Here is a 21,433-nt window from a genome sequence, read left to right as displayed (position 1 = left end):
TCACAGCTTAGGCACTGTCTGTCCCACATCACTCTGTCATTCTCAGGTTACACAATGTCTGTAAAACATCACTGTCTGTCTCTCACAGGTTATGCACTGTACGTACCATTGTAACATATAATTCTGTTTCTCACAGGTTAAACATCGTAACACATAACTCTGTTTCTCACAGGTTACGCACTGTCTACACCACATCACTGTCTGTCTCTCACAGGTTACGCACTGTCTATAACACATCACTCTGTCTCTCAGGTTACACATTGTAACACATAACTCTGTCTCTCACAGGTTACACATTGTCTGTATCACATCACTCTCTGTCTCTCTCAGGTTACACACTTTCTATACCACATCACTGTCTGTCTCTCACAGGTAACGAATGCATTGTCTATAACACATCACTCTGTTTCACAAGTTACTCATTGTCTGTAAAACATCAGTCTCTGTCTCTCACAGGTTACACATTGTCTGTATCACATCACTCTCTAACTCTCACAAGTTATGCACTGTTTCTCAGAAATCATACATTGTCTGTAAAGAAATACTCTCTGTCTCTCACAGCTTACACACTGTCTGTAAAACATCACTGTCTGTCTGTCACAGGTTAGGCACTGTCTGTCCCACATCACTGTCTCTCTCTCTCTCTCTCTGGTTATGCAGGACATTTTCTGTCCCTCACAGGTCACTGTTTGTCTCGCAGGTCACACTCTCAGACCAGTCAGTGATGGAAGGGCAGGATGTTGTCATGACTGTCCGTGTTAAAGGAGAGCCCAGACCCATTGTTAACTGGTGAGTTCTCCTGTTTCTTGTTGTGTGGAAGAACGGCAGTGCTGCGTGTCTGTCGCTGTTTGCCAGCAGGGACAGAAGAGACGTTTCCTGCACATTCCCCGAGTGAGAGAGTGCATGTTAGTGGCCCCTATCTAACCCATGCTGGGGAGGCTGCTTGCACAGTGCCTGAGATGGAGAGAGACTCTATGATCCCTCCACGTCAGCGGTCGCAGGCTGCGTTACTCCTTCTCTGTCTCTGCTGTTGCTATTCATTCAAGCTGCCTCTTATCTGACTCTTCTGCCATTCACATTTTTCAGGGCAGTATCTCCAGTTAGGTTTATTTTGTGCCTTGCTTGACAGGCTTGAACCTCATTCGTAGGTCTGGGTATGAGGGAATGGTCCCAGTGTCTCATATTCACTGCCAATGCCCTCCTTAGTACTTGCATTGTGCCAAACAGAGTTGATAGGGTGTAACATTTATTGGCAATATATCAAAGTGTGCTTGGAAAATTTTCATAATCAAGCCAATGGCGCCCTACACAATGGGGGCTTTTTCCGTATCTTTCTGCCACATTTTCCTGCTCTGGGAGTGCATCTATGGAGAGATAGGGAAGGATCTTTGCTTTCTCCCTATGGTGCACAGAATAGTCGCTGGGTACTGACAGCTCTGTCAGCAGTGCCGTTCTTGTATTTTTCTGTTTCCCCTCAATCTCGTTTTCTAGCATCGCTCCTCCTGTCGCTTGGATTGGGAATGTCCGAGGTGATCACAACGTCTTAGTTTTCTTCTGTTCTCCTAAGGTTGCGCTCCCAGTGGGTTTTTATTTTGATACATAAATGTTATAGAGGCCAAATATTCAGAGGCCACGTTTTCTGGCTGAAGTTAGCCGGATAACTTGTCTAATATATTGAGCAGGTAAAACCTATAGCCGGATCCCTGTAACCCTAACTGGCCGCTGAAGATATCCGGCTAAATAGCGCATCTTAAAAAGGAAACAGAAGAAGTCGCATACGTCCTGGCTGAATGCCCACCCCTCTCCCCCACCAGATATCACTGCCTCCTCCTTCCCTCACTTCCCAAAAAAAGGTAGCCAGAGCTAAGAAAAAGCTTTTCAGGTTCCATCCTATGATCGTATGATCGCCGCCAGCCTGGGCTTCCCTCTCCCTCCCCACTAGAAAAATGTTTAATGCGCTGTTTCCCCCTCTCCCCCTCCCTGCTGCCTAGTTGACACCCTCCCACCCACCCATTACCTCCAAAAGTGCTCCCTGTGCACTCTGTACCGGGAGAAGTGTTGCTCCTTGGAGATTTTAATCTGCGGGATGTGGACTGGAGCGTCCCCCTCTGTGGGATCTCTGAGAGGCAGAGAGAGAGTGGATGCCCTGCAAGAGGCTCTGCTCCGACAAATGGTGATGGAGGCCACGAGGGAGGGAGGGAGGGAGGGAGGCTGTGATCCTCGGATCTGGGGCTCACTGACGGGGATAATGTCTCTGATGTTCAAGTAGGGACTCACCTGAGCACCACTGGTTCGATATCGTGAATACGATACAGAGAAGTCACACAAGGACCCGAGTTTTACATTTCACAAATACAGACTTTGTCAAAATGGGGACGAACCTGGAGGAAGAACTGGAAGCCTGGGGGAAAATGGGAGAGGTGGAGCAACAGGGGGACCAATGAAAAGGAGCAATGACAAAGGCAAGAAATCTATAGGTTAGGAAAGTAAAGAAGAGTAAGAGGAAAAAGAAACTGATCTGGTCCTCAAAGAGGTGCCTGAAAAAATAAAAGCAAAAAGAACAGCGTTCGGGAAGTATAAAGGATCCCAAAGGGAGGAGCACATGTTATGACTGCGCTGCCCGCGGGTTTTCCTGCGAGCAGGCTCACTCACCCCATGCTGTTCTTCGCCCGACGCGGCAGGACGCCGTCGTCGGGCCTTCCATGCGGCCGGAGCCGCGGTCCGTTGCTGCCCACGCGGCCCGGAAGCCGCCCTGGAGTCTCCTGTTCTCTGCGGTCGGAGCCGCGGCCTTCGGGGCTGGGACCGGCCCCGACGCTGCCTTCCATCTTCTCGGCGCTAGGCCGCAAGCCCCGGTGCCATCCAGCGGCTGGAGCCGCCCCCGGGGCTCCCCGCAGCGGCTGGAGCCGCTGCCGACGTCAGCTGACGCTGAGCAGGCCGCTGGCCATGGTCCTGCACAGCCCCTGTTTCCTCTCCTTAGGCGCCGGCGCGCGCCTCTCTTCAAGATTTAAAGGGCCAGGCACCGGAAGTGTGGTGGCCCCACCTCTGTGACTGTTTCCTGCTTCAGCCCTATAAAGGGCTGCTCCGTCAGTCTGTTCTTCGCCTTGCATCGGAGTTGCTTCACTCTGGAGGCTCCTGCCTGCCAGAGCTCCGTCAGGTCTTCTATTGTCTTCGGGGAGCTCCTCATCTCGTCTCGTCTTCTCGTCATGCCATGTCATGTCTTCATAGCCTGAGGTCCTCGTCCAGGTATCCTGGTGTCTTGTTATGATCTTCTACGTCCTGGTGTTCTTGCCTTCCTGGATGTTCGTTCCTGTGTCTTCGTCTGGTGCTCCTGAGCCTTCATGTCCTGTCTGGCTGCGATTCTCGAATGACGTCTTTCCCAGGAATAGAGTGGTCTGCAGGAGGGAAGGGTCCCTGTGCTCTTGAGCCATCATGTCCTGCCAGCCTTTGTGGGGCTTCGGGCGACTTATGGCTCCGTCGTCAAAGTTCTGCCTTGGCTGGATTCTTCCCTGCTCTCGTCCCGCTCTCCTCGTGGTCCGTGACCAGACTCCAAGGGCTGTGTAGGGCATGCAGTGGGACAGGGTGGTCCGCGTCCAGCCCACTGGGTTCACCCGTGAAGGTGGGCTGAGTAGGGCGCCCTGAGAGACAGTGCCAATGTCCACCTTCCCTACTTCTCGTCTTGTCTGGATTCCAAGTTCCTCGTTATGTCTGCACTTCAGCGTCATGTCTCTGATGTCGTTGCATTGACCCTGGTCCGGGATGCCATCGCATCGACCACTGGTCCGTGATATCTTCGCATCAGCCTTGGTGTCACGTATTCAATAGTCCTGGTGTCATGTCTTCAACCCAAGTCTCGTCTGCGATGCCGTCGCATCAACCCAAGTCTTCGTGTCATGTGATGCCGTTGCATCAATCTTCATAGTCTTGTCTTCGTGTCAAGGTCTCCATCTGCCCTCAACCCCAGACCAGGCCTGCTGCTCCATGCCGATCATAGCGGCAGGTCCGAAAGGGCTCGGAATGGTCGGAGGACCATTCAACTTCCAACATCCTTGGATATTGGCCTTGGGAGCTTGCTGGCCTGGCAGAGGGTGAGACAGTCAGCCATGCGGAACCACCGTAAACCCTTGGCTCGGCCCTGAAGGTCTGGGTCGGGCTGAGACCCATGGGCACACTAAAACCCCCCGTTCTCAACAATACAGGGAAGAGTATCTGGTGAAACTGAGGGAGACAAAGAAATCAGGAAAGCAATAGGTCAAGTGGAAGAAAGGATGGCCACAGAGGTAAAGCGAGGTGACAAAACATTTTTCAGAAATATCAGAAAAAGGAGAAAGGTCCAGAGTGGTATAGCAGATCCCTAAATGCTAGAGGATGAGAAAGGAAAATTGGTTCTTACCTGCTAATTTTCGTTCCTGTAGTATCACAGATCAGTCCAGACTCCTGGGTTTTACCTCCCTTCCAGCAGATGGAGACAGAGAAAGTTTCACAGTCACCGCCTCTTAACCTGGTGTGCCACCTGCATCTCTTCAGTATTACTCAGTACCCAAGCATAAAACACTCTAACAAAATGTTCAACCAATCAACTCCGCTATATCCCCCGAACAAGCACAGGACAAGGAAAATTGCTAGTAAACTTACAACACTTCTTAAAAGGACTAATGGGAAACCTGTGCCATTCTTCAGGATTAATCAGAATTATTATCGTATACAGATTGAGTGGACTCTCCAAATCTCCTCTCTGGCCTGTGGTACTACAAGAAAGAAAATTAGCAGGTCAGAACCAATTTTCCTTTCCCTGAACGTACCCGGATCAGTCCAGACTGCTGGGATGTACCAAAGCGTCCCTAACCGGGGTTGGACTGGCAGAGTCCCACTTAAAGAACACTTTCACCAAAATTGCCGATGTCCTGGGCCTGGATGTCCAATCGGTAGTTTCTGGCAAAGGTATGTAAAGACGTCCAAGTAGCCACCCTGCAAATCTCTTTCAGCGAAACTAGAAGGCTGCCTGGGACCGGGTAGAATGAGCCCTTAACCCCTCCAGGATGGGTCGACCATGACAGATGAATGCGAAACTAATAGCCTCCTTCAACCAACGTGCAACCGTGGCCTTTGATGCCTTATGACCCTTTTTTGCACCACTCCAAAGCACAAAAAAGTGATCTGACAATCTGAAACCTTTAGTGACCTCCAGATAATGCAACAAAGCCCTTCGGACATTCAGCCGTCTTAATTCCTTTGTAAGAGGCAACCAAACTCTAGATTTGTAAAGGCCGGAAGCTCCATCGACTGACTTAGGTCGTATGCTGAAATTACCTTCGGCAGAAAAGACAGGACCGTCCTCAGAGAGACTCCAGAGTCTGAAATCTGTCAAAAGGGTTCCCTACATGACAAGGCTTGAAGTTCAGACACCCTTCTGGCTGAACAAACGGCCACCAAGAAACAACTTTCAGAGTCAGATCTTTAATGGTGGCTCTCTTAAGAAGCTCAAATGGGGATTCGCACAAGCCCTTGAGGACCACATTAAGGCTCCAAGAAGGACTCACTTTTTGAATGGGGGGGGGGGGCACAAATGCTTCGCTCTGCGGAGAAAACGCACCACATCCGGATGCACAACCAGAGTTGTTCCCTGAACCTTGTCCTGAAACATTTCTTTAGGCCTCTTTGTAAAAAGGCCAGAATCTGCATGTATGCCCCCCTAGTCTTTCTATTATCCGAAAGAGTAAATAACCGAGTCACATCTACTCGTTCAAGACCTCTCATGATCTTAAACATCTCTATCATATCCCCCCTCAGCCGTCTCTTCTCCAAGCTGAAAAGTCCTAACCTCTTTAGTCTTTCCTCATAGGGGAGCTGTTCCATCCCCTTTATCATTTTGGTCGCCATTCTCTGTACCTTCTCCATTGCAGTTATATCTGTCCATCTCTGCTTGATTCCTAGTTTTGGTCCTGGATTTGGACCTTGACTATGTCCTTGGATTACCGTTTGCCCTGACCTTAGCGTAGACCGTGACATTGCCTGATCTCTGCCTGCCCCAACTTTGGCCTGGACCTCGACACCATTTGCTCACTGCGTGCCCTGACCTTAGTCTGCTATTTCGTCTGACTGCGCCTTACAGGACCTCGCCTAAGCCCTGCCGCCACCACCCAAGGGCTCAACCTGCAGGGAACAGGGCTGATAGAGGTGAAGCCCAAGACCTCCACCCTGCTGCCGGCCTGGGCCTCATGGGTTTGCCTGCGAGGCTTCAGCAACCACGCCACAGCCCAGGGGTCACATCCGTGACAGTCTGACGCTATCAAAAGTTTCCTTCTAGTCAATCCATGCTCTACTGAGCTTTCTACTAATTATACAAGTGCCCCTAATGGCTGTTTTCAGCCTCGACTAATCTTTGCTTCCATAGGCCTCCTTTTTTGTTACCTTTCTGATGCTGTTGGAGTCGATGTGATCATAAATTGTACATCTTACAGATCGTAGGCAGGTGCGCCATTATTTGAACCTCCCTTCGGAAGAAGAGAGCCCTTCAGGGTTTTTAGCCATTGTGGAGTGAATTCTGGTTTTTGCAGTCAGCCAGGTCTTGGTGGAGAGAGGATAAATATTTTAGCCAAAGGCTGGGCCCTGCAGGAGGGACGGGGCTCCCAGCTCCTTTGTTGTAACTTTGTCCGTTCCATAGTTGTGGTGTTTGCTTTTCCCGTATTCCCCGTGCGCTGGGCAGCCATTCTGCTCCCCTCTTGTGCTCTACAGGCTCTTCACACAAGTTTCTCCAAAACTGCTCAGTTTCTTCTTTGCTTGCTGGCATTTTAAGTTTAACCAATATTTTATTGGCTCAATAATCAGCACATTCAAGAGTAAACAAGTTCAGAAACATAAGCCAATATGATTTTCTAATCCCTTCAAATCCCCACCCAAACCACCTGGGATGGATCAAGGTTCTCCCCCAAGTCCAATCAACCCCTTTGCGTTTGTGTTTCTGCTGTGATTTAATTTCTGTTTGTTTGTATCCCCCATATTTCAGTTTGATGTTTTGGATTTTTCCCATTATTTTTTGTATCTTTGATTCTTTGAGATATGCAAACAGAATGTTAGGAATTATTAGGAGGGGAATGGTTAATAAAACGGAAAATGTCATAATGCCTCTGTATCGCTCCATGGTGAGACCACACCTTGAATACTGTGTACAATTCTGGTCGCCGCATCTCAAAAAAGATATAATTGTGATGGAGAAGGTACAGAGAAGGGCAACCAAAATGATAAGGGGAATGGAACAGCTCCCCTATGAGGAAAGGCTGAAGAGGTTAGGGCTGTTCAGCTTGGAGAAGAGAAGGCTGAGGGGGATATGATAGAGGTCTTTAAGATCATGTGAGGTCTAGAATGGGTAGATGTGAATCGGTTATTTACTCTTTCGGATAATAGAAGGACTAGGGGGCACTCCATGAAGTTAGCAAGTAGCACATTTAAAACTAATCGGAGAAAATTCTTTTTCACTCAATGCACAATTAAGCTCTGGAATTAATTCATTGCTGGAGAATATGGTAAAGGCAGTTAGCATAGCTAGAGTTGAAAACAAGATAATAAGAAAATGCCATACTGGGTCAGACCAAGGGTCCATCAAGCCCAGTATCTTGTGTCCAAAAGTTGCCAATCCAAGTCACAAGTACCCAAACATTAAATAAATAGATCCTAAGCTACTAATCCTTATTGATTAATAGCAGTTTATGGACTTCTGCTCTAGGAGCTTATCCAAACCTTTTTTAAACTCAGTTACACTATGGGGTACATTTTATAAAAAAGTACGAGCGCGTACTTTTGTTCGCACACCAGGTGCAAACAAAAGTACGCCGGATTTTATAAGATACGCGCATAGCTGCGCGTATCTTATAAAATCCAGGGTCAGCGCGCGCAAGGTGCACATTTGTGCACCTTGCACGCGCCGAGCCCTGCGCGCGCTGCCCATTCCCTCCGAGGCCACTCCGAAATCCCCCCGAAATCGGAGCGGCCTCGGAGGGAACTTTCCTTCCGCCTTCCCCCACCTTCCCCTCTCTTCCCCTACCTAACCCACCCCCCCAGCCCTATCTACACCCCCCTACCTTTATTCCCAAAGTTACGCCTGCTCGGGCCAGCTGCTGGCACGCCAGGTTCCAGTCCAGGGGCTGGTCCGGAGGCCGCGGCCACGCCCCCCAGGAAAGCCCCGGGACTTACACGCGTCCCGGGGCTTGCGCGCGCAGGGTGGGGGGTTGGGGTAGGTTTTTGGGGGTTACACGCGTAACCCTTTGAAAATCTACCCCTATCTGCTGTAACCACATCCTCTGGACTTGGGAAAAGTCACTACTTATCCCTGAGATAAACAGCACGGGGTCTTCTTAGTGTTTGGGTAATTGCCAGGTTCTTGTGGCCTGGATTGGCCTCTGTTGGAAACAGGATGCTGGGCTTGATGCACCCTTGGTCTGACCCAGCTTGGCAATTTCTTATGTTCTTACAGTTTTGCATCTTTGTTCTGCTGTTCTGCGACTGCTCTGTTTTGTCTGCTTTGTTCTGGATTTCCTTAGCTCTGTGCCAATCTCTTGTTTGGTGCTTTCTGGCTGCTCAGCCTCCTGTTACAGACCTTCAGATACCTGAAACGTTTTAATACTGTACAAACGTCAAACCTTTTCCGTTGCAAAGAAATCCGTAGAAATAGGGGTCACGAAATGAAACTCCAAGAACCAATGTCAGAAAATGCTTCCACTTTTACGGTCTGGAACTGATGCGCAGACAATAAAGGGAGAAACACAGGACCACCTCCCCGGCCAGGTCCATCCATAAGCAAAGCACGCGAAGCAGCGCTGTCTGAATTTTCAGGAAGGCTCCTCACCCAGTGAAAATGTGCTAGCAGTAAATCTTTATGGGTTATCCTAAGGCTCAGGGATAACTGCAGAGATACAGGGGGGTAACTGCACGCTGCGGCAGATCCTACCGTGGCAGGCCTGCTGGGCAGACTGGATGGACCCTTCTCTGCCGTCATTTCTGGGTTTCTGTTTCCTTCCTTCTGCTCATTTTGGCTCCGTGACTGCTTGGCTGCCATTGCTGCGGCACTGCCTAACCTCCCGGCTGCCTCCGAGGCCCTTCAGTCACCTGTACTGCAGCAGTCCTGGCCTGCGGCGCTGCCTAACCTCCCGGCTGCCTCCGAGGCCCTTCAGTCACCTGTACTGCAGCAGTCCTCGGCTGCGGCGCTGCCTGGCCTCCCGGCTGCCTCCGAGGCTCTTCAGTCACCTGTACTGCAGCAGTCCTGGGCTGCGGCGCTGCCTGGCCTCTCGGCTGCCTCCGAGGCCCTTCAGTCACCTGTACTGCAGCAGTCCTCGGCTGTGGTGCTGCCTGGCCTCTCCCGGCTGCCTCCGAGGCCCTTCAGTCACCTGTACTGCAGCAGTCCTGGGCTGCGGCACTGCCTAACCTCCCGGCTGCCTCCGAGGCTCTTCAGTCACCTGTACTGCAGCAGTCCTGGGCTGCGGCGCTGCCTGGCCTCCCGGCTGCCTCCGAGGCCCTTCAGTCACCTGTACTGCAGCAGTCCTCGGCTGCGGCGCTGCCTGGCCTCCCGGCTGCCTCCGAGGCCCTTCAGTCACCTGTACTGCAGCAGTCCTGGGCTGCGGCGCTACCTGGCCTCCCGGCTGCCTCCGAGGCCCTTCAGTCACCTGTACTGCAGCAGTCCTGGGCTGTGGTGCTACCTGGCCTCCCGGCTGCCTCCGAGGCCCTTCAGTCACCTGTACTGCAGCAGTCCTGGGCTGCGGCGCTACCTGGCCTCCCGGCTGCCTCCGAGGCCCTTCAGTCACCTGTACTGCAGCAGTCCTGGGCTGTGGTGCTACCTGGCCTCCTGGCTGCCTCCGAGGCCCTTCAGTCACCTGTACTGCAGCAGTCCTGGGCTGCGGCGCTACCTGGCCTCCCGGCTGCCTCCGAGGCCCTTCAGTCACCTGTACTGCAGCAGTCCTCGGCTGCGGCGCTGCCTGGCCTCCCGGCTGCCTCCGAGGCCCTTCAGTCACCTGTACTGCAGCAGTCCTGGGCTGCGGCGCTGCCTGGCCCCCCGGCTGCCTCCGCGGCCCTTCAGTCACCTGTACTGCAGCAGTCCTGGGCTGTGGTGCTACCTGGCCTCCCGGCTGCCTCCGAGGCCCTTCAGTCACCTGTACTGCAGCAGTCCTGGGCTGCGGCGCTACCTGGCCTCCCGGCTGCCTCCGAGGCCCTTCAGTCACCTGTACTGCAGCAGTCCTGGGCTGCGGCGCTACCTGGCCTCCTGGCTGCCTCCGAGGCCCTTCAGTCACCTGTACTGCAGCAGTCCTTGGCTGCGGCACTGCCTGGCCTCCCGGCTGCCTCCGAGGCCCTTCAGTCACCTGTACTGCAGCGGTCCTGGGCTGCGGTGCTACCTGGCCTCCTGGCTGCCTCCGAGGCCCTTCAGTCACCTGTACTGCAGCAGTCCTTGGCTGCGGCACTGCCTGGCCTCCCGGCTGCCTCCGAGGCCCTTCAGTCACCTGTACTGCAGCAGTCCTGGGCTGCGGCGCTACCTGGCCTCCCGGCTGCCTCCGAGGCCCTTCAGTCACCTGTACTGCAGCAGTCCTGGGCAGCGGCACTGCCTGGCCTCCCGGCTGCCTCCGAGGCCCTTCAGTCACCTGTACTGCAGCAGTCCTGGGCTGCGGCGCTGCCTGGCCTCCCGGCTGCCTCTGAGGCCCTTCAGTCACCTGTACTGCAGCAGTCCTGGGCTGCGGCACTGCCTGGCCTCCCGGCTGCCTCCGAGGCCCTTCAGTCACCTGTACTGCAGCAGTCCTCGGCTGCGGCGCTGCCTGGCCTCCCGGCTGCCTCCGAGGCCCTTCAGTCACCTGTACTGCAGCAGTCCTTGGCTGCGGCACTGCCTAACCTCCCGGCTGCCTCCGAGGCCCTTCAGTCACCTGTACTGCAGTGGTCCTGGGCTGCGGCGCTGCCTGGCCTCCCGGCTGCCTCCGAGGCCCTTCAGTCACCTGTACTGCAGTGGTCCTGGGCTGCGGCGCTGCCTGGCCTCCCAGCTGCCTCCGAGGCCCTTCAGTCACCTGTACTGCAGCAGTCCTTGGCTGCGGCACTGCCTAACCTCCCGGCTGCCTCCGAGGCCCTTCAGTCACCTGTACTGCAGCAGTCCTGGGCAGCGGCACTGCCTGGCCTCCCGGCTGCCTCCGAGGCCCTTCAGTCACCTGTACTGCAGCAGTCCTTGGCTGCGGCACTGCCTAACCTCCCGGCTGCCTCCGAGGCCCTTCAGTCACCTGTACTGCAGTGGTCCTGGGCTGCGGCGCTGCCTGGCCTCCCGGCTGCCTCCGAGGCCCTTCAGTCACCTGTACTGCAGCAGTCCTGGGCTGCGGTGCTACCTGGCCTCCCGGCTGCCTCCGAGGCCCTTCAGTCACCTGTACTGCAGCAGTCCTGGGCTGCGGCGCTGCCTGGCCTCCCGGCTGCCTCCGAGGCCCTTCAGTCACCTGTACTGCAGCAGTCCTGGGCTGCGGCGCTGCCTGGCCTCCCGGCTGCCTCCGAGGCCCTTCAGTCACCTGTACTGCAGCAGTCCTGGGCTGCGGCGCTACCTGGCCTCCCGGCTGCCTCCGAGGCCCTTCAGTCACCTGTACTGCAGCAGTCCTTGGCTGCGGCGCTGCCTGGCCTCCCGGCTGCCTCCGAGGCCCTTCAGTCACCTGTACTGCAGCAGTCCTGGCCTGCGGCGCTGCCTGGCCTCCCGGCTGCCTCCGAGGCCCTTCAGTCACCTGTACTGCAGCAGTCCTGGGCTGCGGCGCTGCCTAACCTCCCGGCTGCCTCCGAGGCTCTTCAGTCACCTGTACTGCAGCAGTCCTCGGCTGCGGCGCTGCCTGGCCTCCCGGCTGCCTCCGAGGCCCTTCAGTCACCTGTACTGCAGCAGTCCTGGGCTGCGGCGCTGCCTGGCCTCCCGGCTGCCTCCGAGGCCCTTCAGTCACCTGTACTGCAGCAGTCCTCGGCTGCGGCGCTGCCTGGCCTCCCGGCTGCCTCCGAGGCCCTTCAGTCACCTGTACTGCAGCAGTCCTGGGCTGCGGCGCTACCTGGCCTCCCGGCTGCCTCCGAGGCCCTTCAGTCACCTGTACTGCAGCAGTCCTGGGCTGCGGCGCTGCCTGGCCTCCCGGCTGCCTCTGAGGCCCTTCAGTCACCTGTACTGCAGCAGTCCTGGGCTGCGGCGCTGCCTGGCCTCCCAGCTGCCTCCGAGGCCCTTCAGTCACCTGTACTGCAGCAGTCCTGGGCTGCGGCGCTGCCTGGCCTCCCGGCTGCCTCCGAGGCCCTTCAGTCACCTGTACTGCAGCAGTCCTCGGCTGCGGCGCTGCCTGGCCTCCCGGCTGCCTCCGAGGCCCTTCAGTCACCTGTACTGCAGCAGTCCTCGGCTGCGGCGCTGCCTGGCCTCCCGGCTGCCTCCGAGGCCCTTCAGTCACCTGTACTGCAGCAGTCCTCGGCTGCGGCGCTGCCTGGCCTCCCAGCTGCCTCCGAGGCCCTTCAGTCACCTGTACTGCAGCAGTCCTGGGCTGCGGCGCTACCTGGCCTCCCGGCTGCCTCCGAGGCCCTTCAGTCACCTGTACTGCAGCAGTCCTGGGCTGCGGCGCTGCCTGGCCTCCCAGCTGCCTCCGAGGCCCTTCAGTCACCTGTACTGCAGCAGTCCTGGGCTGCGGCGCTGCCTGGCCTCCCGGCTGCCTCCGAGGCCCTTCAGTCACCTGTACTGCAGCAGTCCTGGGCTGCGGCGCTGCCTGGCCTCCCGGCTGCCTCCGAGGCCCTTCAGTCACCTGTACTGCAGCAGTCCTCGGCTGCGGCGCTGCCTGGCCTCCCGGCTGCCTCCGAGGCCCTTCAGTCACCTGTACTGCAGCAGTCCTCGGCTGCGGCGCTGCCTGGCCTCCCAGCTGCCTCCGAGGCCCTTCAGTCACCTGTACTGCAGCAGTCCTGGGCTGCGGTGCTACCTGGCCTCTCGCCTGCCTTTTCTGCGGCGCGCCCTGACTTCTTGGTGGCCTTTGTTGTCGCCTTCCTTGACCGCTCACCGCCTGTGCTTTGCTGCTCCTTAGCTGCTTGTTCTCCTTTGATTGCTCCTCCTTACATCTCCTCCTCCTCCTCTTGCTGTCTCTCTTTCTGTATCAGTTTTCAGCTCTTTTAAGATGTCCTCACTTAAGTACTTATGTTCTATGATGATGCATTTTTATCAGTTACCTCATGCAGCTTTATCTTTGATATTATTGCTTTCCAAAAGGGTTTATTCTGCGCATAGTTTGACATGAATAAACCTCATTTGTAAGTCAGGGCATGGTGGGAATGATCTCGGTCTTGCATCTATAACATTAGTGTCCTTCTTAGTGCTTGCATTGTGCCGAAGGCCTCTTTCTGAAGCGTCTACGCTGTAATGTATACAGCAAGATACTGAGGCGAGCCGGGAGTTCTTTCTAATCAGCTGAGTGCTGCCTAATAACTTGGGACGTTTTCTGTATCTTTCTGCCACATTTTCTTGCTCTTTGATTGCATCTCTTGGTACGTAAGGATCTTCCCTTTCTCCGTCCAATCCACAGAACAGTCGCTGTGTCTCTGTGTCGGATCTCCAGTTCTCCTTTGGATCTGTTCTGCTCTACTCCCTCCTTTACGAGCCGTGAACATCAGAGCATCCTCCCGTTGCACTGCATCAGGAAGCCAGCGCGGCTGCGTCCCCTCGCACCTCCGCCACTTCTGCACACGCCACTTCCACACATGCCACTTCTGCACACGCCACTTCTGCACACGCCACTTCCGCACACGCTCACATCGATGCTGCTTGCGACCGTAGTTTCAAGGCCACTCCTTCAGTTTTTCCACTCTCCTTTAATACTGCTACACAGTATGTGCTTGTACATCAGCTGAAGAATAAAACACCCACCATTCAACTTTGATATATGTATATTTTGCTAGATTTATTATTTATTTATTTAATTTATTTAAAATTTTTATATACCGACATTCATCCAGGATATCATATCGGTTCACATTGTAACGCAAAAACAAACGCACGGCATGGCGCTTTACATTGAACAGTAAAAAACATGATAACAAGGCATTAACGAGAGGGGGGAACAATAATATGGGAAGTTTTGCAATAAAATTATATACAAGAATTGCAATTATATACATATGTACAAAAGAAAGAAAACTATGAGGTTAATTTTAATCAGGCTAGGAGATAAGATGGGGAAGAGAAGGGAGGAGAGCAAGGAAAGAGGGGGGCAGAGAGAAAGAAAAGAAGGTGGCGGAGAAAAGGGAGGGGAGAGTGGGGCGGTAGAATGGGAAACAGGGGAAGAGTGTGGAGAGTGGGAACAGTGGTGAGGTATAGTGAAAAATTAAGTGTATGCTTTTGCAAAGAGCCAGGTCTTGAGCTTCCGCTTGAAAGATTTGAGGCATTCTTCTTGCCGTAGTTCAACAGGCATTTTGTTCCAGAGGGTCGGCCCGGCTATCGATAGTGCACGGGCTCTTGTGGAAGTGAGTTTATAGAGTTTAGGAGAGGGGATAGGCATGGTTGCTAGATGTGCTAGTCTGGTGGGCTATTATTCAAAACTGGATTGTTTTTTATCATGCAGCAGCTTTTTCACCTCTGCATAAGAACTTAACACCAAGGGTCCATCAAGCCCAGCGTCCTGTTTCCAACAGTGGCCAATCCAGGCCATAAGAACCTGGCAAGTACTCAAACAATAAGAAGATCCCATGCTACTGATGCCAGTAATAGCTGAGGCTATTCCCTAAGTCTATTTCATTGATAGCTATTTATAGACTTCTCCTCCAGGAACTTATCCAAATCTTTTTTGAACCCAGCTACACTAACTGCACTAACCACATCCTCTGGTAACAAATTCCAGAGCTTTATTGTGCGTTGAGTGAAAAAGAATTTTCTCCGATTAGTCTTAAATGTGCTACTTGCTAACTTCATGGCGTGCCCCCTAGTCTTTCTATTATCCGAAAATGTAAATAACCGAGTCACATCTACTCATTCAAGACCTATCATGATCTTAAAGACCTCTATCATATCCCCCCTCAGCCGTCTCTTCTCCAAGCTGAACAGCCCTAACCTCTTCAGCCTTTCCTCATAGGGGAGCTGTTCCATCCCCTTTATCATTTTGGTTGCCCTTCTCTTAACCTTCTCCATCGCAATTATATCTTTTTTGAGATGCGGCGACCAGAATTGTACACAGTATTCAAGGTGCGGTCTCACCATGGAGCGATATAGAGGCATTATGACATTTTCTGTTTTATTCACCATTCTCTTTCTAATAATTCCTAACATTTTGTTTGCTTTTTTGACTGCTGCAGCACACTGAGCCGACGATTTTAAAGTATTATCCACTATGATGCCTAGATCTTTTTCCTGGGTGGTAGCTCCTGATATAGAACCTAACATCGTGTAACTACAGTAAGGGTTATTTTTCCCTATATGCATCACCTTGCACTTATCCACATTAAATTTCATCTACCATTTGGATGCCCAATCTTCCAGTCTCACAAGGTCTTCCTGCAATTTATCACAATCTGCTTGTGATTTACCTGCTCTGAATAATTTTGTATCATCTGCAAATCTGATGACCTCACTCATATTCCTTTCCAGATCATTTATAAATATATTGAAAAGCACGGGTCCATCGATGCAGGAGTGCTCCCTTCACCTCATTTCCAGGAATTCCCATAATTCTTACGTGATTTCGCTCAATGACTTTATCATGAAGTCGTTGCCACTTGCTCGTGAGTTAGGAGCCCCAGTTTCCCAGTCCTCCATATCTACCAGATTTCACCCGTCATCCATGTTAGGGCCTAACTTATATAATTTTTCATCTGCATTGGCCGAGAGCTCTTTAAAATGTGGAAGTCTCTATTAAAATCTCCTCTCATCTGTGGTGTAGCCAACCAGGGCTGTCTGATGAAGTAATGCCGCCATGGGATCCCATCCCCGCGACGGCAATGAGAAGGGCAAAGCCGTTGCAGGATCCCATCCCCGCGGCAGCGGACGTAGGACAGTGGCTGTGCCTAATGAAAAGGCCCTGCTTGTGTGTGGGTGAGAATGGGAGCCTGGGGGGGGGGGAGTGAGTGTGTGAGGGAGGAAGGGAAGAAGAGAGACACTGAAAAGGAATTAGGAGATGAGAGACAAGGGAAAAATGGGAAAAAAGAGAACGTGACCAACTGATTAGAAAAATACAAAGATCAGACAACAAAGGTAAAAAAGAATTATTTTGAGATTTAGCAATTGGAATATGCCATCTTTCTTATATTTTTGTATTTTGCTCTTCAGTATTCCACTGCTCAGAATCTGGTTTCTCAGGTTCCTATTTCGGTTTTGTCTGTGTGTTTCTGTTTCTAATTTGTAGTCTCTTGTTTCTATATTCGGTAGGGGTCGGTCTCTGTTTTGCCTGTGTGTGTGTGACTGAAGTGCAGTATTTCTGCCAGCGTGTAGTTTCTCTGTAGCAGTCCAGCTTGTTCTGTTATTCCCGTAGGTGGTGTATTAATGTTGTAGGGCCTGGTGTAGTATTTGCACTGCTGCTTTTTCATAAGGTTGCTGTTATTTGAGTCCTGAGAGTCAGTGCTGGGACTGTAGGATATGGCAAGGTTCTAGACATTTCTTTTTTTTTTTTGCAGGCATTTATGTTACTTTTCAAAATGTTTAGCAGTGGAGGGATATTTTTTGCTGAGGTGACACCAGAATTTGAATTTTTTTTTTCATGTTGGTTGTAATGTGAATTGTCCTAGCTCTGCTCTGCACCTGTTCTGGTGATTAAAGATATTTTATTGTAGTGATGATGATTTCTGGCTTTCTGCATAGAGGATTCATGAAAGAATACATTCATTTTTGTTTTATTACATGATGGGTTGGATCTGATTGTTTTCTATACTTGTGCATTTATAAACTGCAATAAATATAAAATAAATTCTGATTAATAAGGAATTTTTAATGCTTGAAATAATTGAAGTCAATTATTTTAAAGTTTCACACATGATGCATAATGGCTGTTGCAAACTACCGGTACTTAGAAAGCCACTGTAGGGTGCAGCATATGGCATTATTTATCACTAAGAATACAACTGGTAGGTCTCAGCCCAGCCATGTTAACCTTGTGCCCACCCAAAACCTCAGTTCTGGCCACGCCAGCGCCTCTGGCAGCGTGTATTCTGGGAGCAGGCCTTGCGTCACTGCTGATTCCTTGCTGTCAGCACAGTCAGCTGTCTCCTCTCCGGCCTCTCTGCCACTTGTCAGAGTCTGCAGCGTGACCTGTTTTCTCCGCCAGATTCCTCATCCACCTGCTTGCCAGTGTTTCCTAAGGCTTTGTGTCACTGAATCTTTCAGGGGAGTGCCAGAGGGCGCTGATTTAGTGAGATCACAGCAGGGCTGCCTCTAGATGAAAGCGTCCGTCTCCATCAGAGCGCTATGCACTGGAAATCTCACACAGCGCTCAGAAAAAATTCCATACGAAATAAAAAGCAAATCGGTTTTCATGCGAGCAAATTTCAATAATGTATTTCTCGCTCTTCTGCACCACCTTTTCCAAAATATGTTTGTTCATTGTGGCCAAATTTCAATAATTGTTTCACACAGGCTTGAAAGAAGCCTTACCAGTGGAGGCGGCAGACTTCATCTGCCCCTGCGCCTGCTGTGGATGACGCAGTCAGCGATATTTTATGTAAAGAACAGATGCCTTTGTGCACAGTCGTGGTCCTTTTACATATCAGAAGGTGTTTAAATTAACATGACCTCTACTTGTCTATCCTAAATCTTACATATACAGCCCCTGAGGCAGCCACCTAATAAGTGGCGAAACTCAGCCAGAGTCGGTCATTTGTAGCCAGTAAAGGTTTTAAAGACATCTGGCATCCATTTCTTCTTCTTTCACCCTCACGGCTTCCATAGATCACCTTCCTCATTGCTTCTTGGGTCCAGGTATTATAATAACATGGTAAAGAATGGCAGATGAAGACCCAAATGTCCTATCCAGACTGCCCAGCAAGGTATGTAGGCTTTTAACTGCTGCTCCGTACAGGTTACCCCCATGTTCCTGCTAAGGATAGTAACTGCTGCTCCATACAGGTTACCCCCATGTTCCTGCTAAGGATAGTAACTGCTGCTCCGTACAGGTTACCCCCATGTTCCTGCTAAGGATAGTAACTGCTGCTCCGTACAGGTTACCCCCATGTTCCTGCTAAGGATAGTAACTGCTGCTCCGTGCAGGTTACCCCCATGTTTCTGCTAAGGATAGTAACTGCTGCTCCGTGCAGGTTACCCCCATGTTCCTGCTAAGGATAGTAACTGCTGCTCCGTGCAGGTTACCCCCATGTTTCTGTTAAGGGTAGTAACTGCTGCTCCTTGCAGGTTACCCCCATGTTCCTGCTAAGGATAGTAACTGCTGCTCCGTACAGGTTACCCCCATGCATTCTGTTAAGTGTAGTAACTGCTGCTCTGTGCAGGTTACCCCCATGTTTCTGTTAAGGGTAGTAACTGCTGCTCCATGCAGGTTACCCCCATGCCTTCTGTTAAGGGCAGTAACTGCCGCCATGCAGGTTACCCCCATATTTCTGTTAAGGGTAGTAACTACCACTCTGTGCAGGTTACCCCATGTTTCTGTTAAGGCAGTAACTGCTGTTCTGTGTGCAGGTTACCCCCAAGCTGACTATTAAGGGTAGTAACTGCTAGGGGTGCATTCGGATTTACGCATTAGTAAAACGCAACTCATATTTTTTTTTTACTTAAAAAATTGATTCGACATAAACGATCGGATTTCCCACATATCGAACATAGATATGTTCGATATGTGGGAAATCGCGATTGTTGAGCCAAAATAAAAATATAAACCCCCTCACCCTCCTTAATCACCCCCCCCCCCGACTTACCACAACTCCCTGGTGATGGAGCGAGGAGTGAGGACGCCATTTCTGCAATCCTTGGCGAGAAGCATGTGACGTCGGCGGCACGTCGAGTGACGCCGGCGTCACGTGATTCCCGGCTCGTTCGCGCCGGACGGCTCGTTCAGCCCAAAAAGAACTTTTGGCCAGCTTGGGGGGGCCTCCTGACCCCCCAAGCTGGCCAAAAGTTCTTTTTGGGCCGAAAGAGCCGTCCGGCGCGAACGAGCCGGGAATCACGTGACGCCGCGTCACTCGACGTGCCGCCGACGTCACATGCTTCTCGCCAAGGATTGCAGAAATGACGTCCTCACTCCTCGCTCGGTAACTGCTGCTCTGTGCAGCTTACCCCCATGACTTCTATTAAGAACATAAGAACATAAGAAAATGCCATACTGGGTCAGACCAAGGGTCCATCAAGCCCAGCATCCTGTTTCCAACAGTGGCCAATCCAGGCCATAAGAACCTGGCAAGTACCCAAAAACTAAGTCTATTCCATGTAACCATTGCTAATGGCAGTGGCTATTCTCTAAGTGAACTTAATAGCAGGTAATGGACTTCTCCTCCAAGAACTTATCCAATCCTTTTTTAAACACAGCTATACTAACTGCACTAACCACATCCTCTGGCAACAAATTCTAGAGTTTAATTGTGCGTTGAGTAAAAAAGAACTTTCTCCGATTAGTTTTAAATGTGCCCCATGCTAACTTCATGGAGTGCCCCCTAGTCTTTCTACTATCCGAAAGAGTAAATAACCGATTCACATCTACCCGTTCTAGACCTCTCATGATTTTAAACACCTCTATCATATCCCCCCTCAGTCGTCTCTTCTCCATACTGATCAGCCTAACCTCTTTAGTCTTTCCTCATAGGGGAGTTGTTCCATTCCCCTTATCATTTTGGTTGCCCTTCTCTGTACCTTCTCCATCGCAATTATATCTTTTTTGAGATGCGGCGACCAGAATTGTACACAATATTCAAGGTGCGGTCTCACCATGGAGCGATACAGAGGCATTATGACATTTTCCGTTTTATTCACCATTCCCTTCCTAATAATTCCCAACATTCTGTTTGCTTTTTTGACTGCCGCAGCACACTGAACTGACGATTTCAATGTGTTATCCACTATGACACCTAGATCTCTTTCTTGGGTTGTAGCACCTAATATGGAACCCAACATTGTGTAATTATAGCATGGGTTATTTTTCCCTATGTGCATCACCTTGCACTTATCCACATTAAATTTCATCTGCCATTTGGATGCCCAATTTTCCAGTCTCACAAGGTCTTCCTGCAATTTATCACAATCTGCTTGTGATTTTACTACTCTGAACAATTTTGTATCATCTGCAAATTTGATTATCTCACTCATCGTATTTCTTTCCAGATCATTTATAAATATATTGAACAGTAAGGGTCCCAATACAGATCCCTGAGGCACTCCACTGTCCACTCCCTTCCACTGAGAAAATTGCCCATTTAGTCCTACTCTCTGTTTCCTGTCTTTTAGCCAGTTTGCAATCCATGAAAGGACATCACCACCTATCCCATGACTTTTTACTTTTCCTAGAAGCCTCTCATGAGGAACTTTGTCAAACGCCTTCTGAAAGTCCAAGTATACTATATCTACCGGTTCACCTTTATCCACATGTTTATTAACTCCTTCAAAAAAGTGAAGCAGATTTGTGAGGCAAGACTTGCCCTGGGTAAAGCCCTGCTGACTTTGTTCCATTAAACCATGTCTTTCTATATGTTCTGTGATTTTGATGTTTAGAACACTTTCCACTATTTTTCCTGGCACTGAAGTCAGGCTAACCGGTCTGTAGTTTCCCGGATCGCCCCTGGAGCCCTTTTTAAATATTGGGGTTACATTTGCTATCCTCCAGTCTTCAGGTACAATGGATGATTTTAATGATAAGTTACACATTTTTACTAATAGGTCTGAAATTTCATTTTTTAGTTCCTTCAGAACTCTGGGGTGTATACCATCCGGTCCAGGTGATTTACTACTCTTCAGTTTGTCAATCAGGCCTACCAGGGTAGTCCTGCCGCTACATGCAGGTTACCCCATTCCTTCTATTAATGGAAGTAACTGCCGCTCTATGCACAATACACCCTGCCTTCTTTGTAGGGTGGAGATGCTCCGGGATAATGCAGAGAACGCAGGGGCTGAAAATACAAGGGGATGCTCCAGGATAATGCAGAGAGCGCGGGGGCTGAAAATAGCAGGGGACGCTCCAGGATAATGCAGAGAGCGCGGGGGCTGAAAATACCAGGGAACGCTCCAGGATAATGCAGAGAGCGCGGGGGCTGAAAATACCAGGGGACGCTCCAGGATAATGCAGAGAGCGCGGGGGCTGAAAATACCAGGGGACGCTCCAGGATAATGCAGAGAGCGCTGGGGCTGAAAATACCAGGGGACGCTCCAGGATAATGCAGAGAGCGCGGGGGCTGAAAATACCAGGGGACGCTCCAGGATAATGCAGAGAGCGCGGGGGCTGAAAATACCAGGGGACGCTCCAGGATAATGCAGAGAGCGCGGGGGCTGAAAATACCAGGGGACGCTCCAGGATAATGC

At 51.2% G+C, this 21,433-nt stretch overlaps 1 protein-coding gene across 1 annotated transcript in view; it reads left to right on the top strand.

The window, feature by feature from the left end:
- Positions 1 to 21,433, top strand: part of SPEG (striated muscle enriched protein kinase) — a 497,600-nt gene that overhangs the window by 155,522 nt on the left and 320,645 nt on the right. The window contains exon 9 of the mRNA XM_029605011.1: positions 701 to 789. Within this exon, the coding sequence (XP_029460871.1) occupies positions 701 to 789 (89 nt within the window). The remainder of the gene's footprint in view (positions 1 to 700; positions 790 to 21,433) is intronic.

This window comes from Rhinatrema bivittatum, chromosome 6 (assembly GCF_901001135.1).
Source record: "Rhinatrema bivittatum chromosome 6, aRhiBiv1.1, whole genome shotgun sequence".
NCBI classification, from domain to species: domain Eukaryota; kingdom Metazoa; phylum Chordata; class Amphibia; order Gymnophiona; family Rhinatrematidae; genus Rhinatrema; species Rhinatrema bivittatum.
This window is presented reverse-complemented; position numbering and strand designations above follow the sequence as displayed.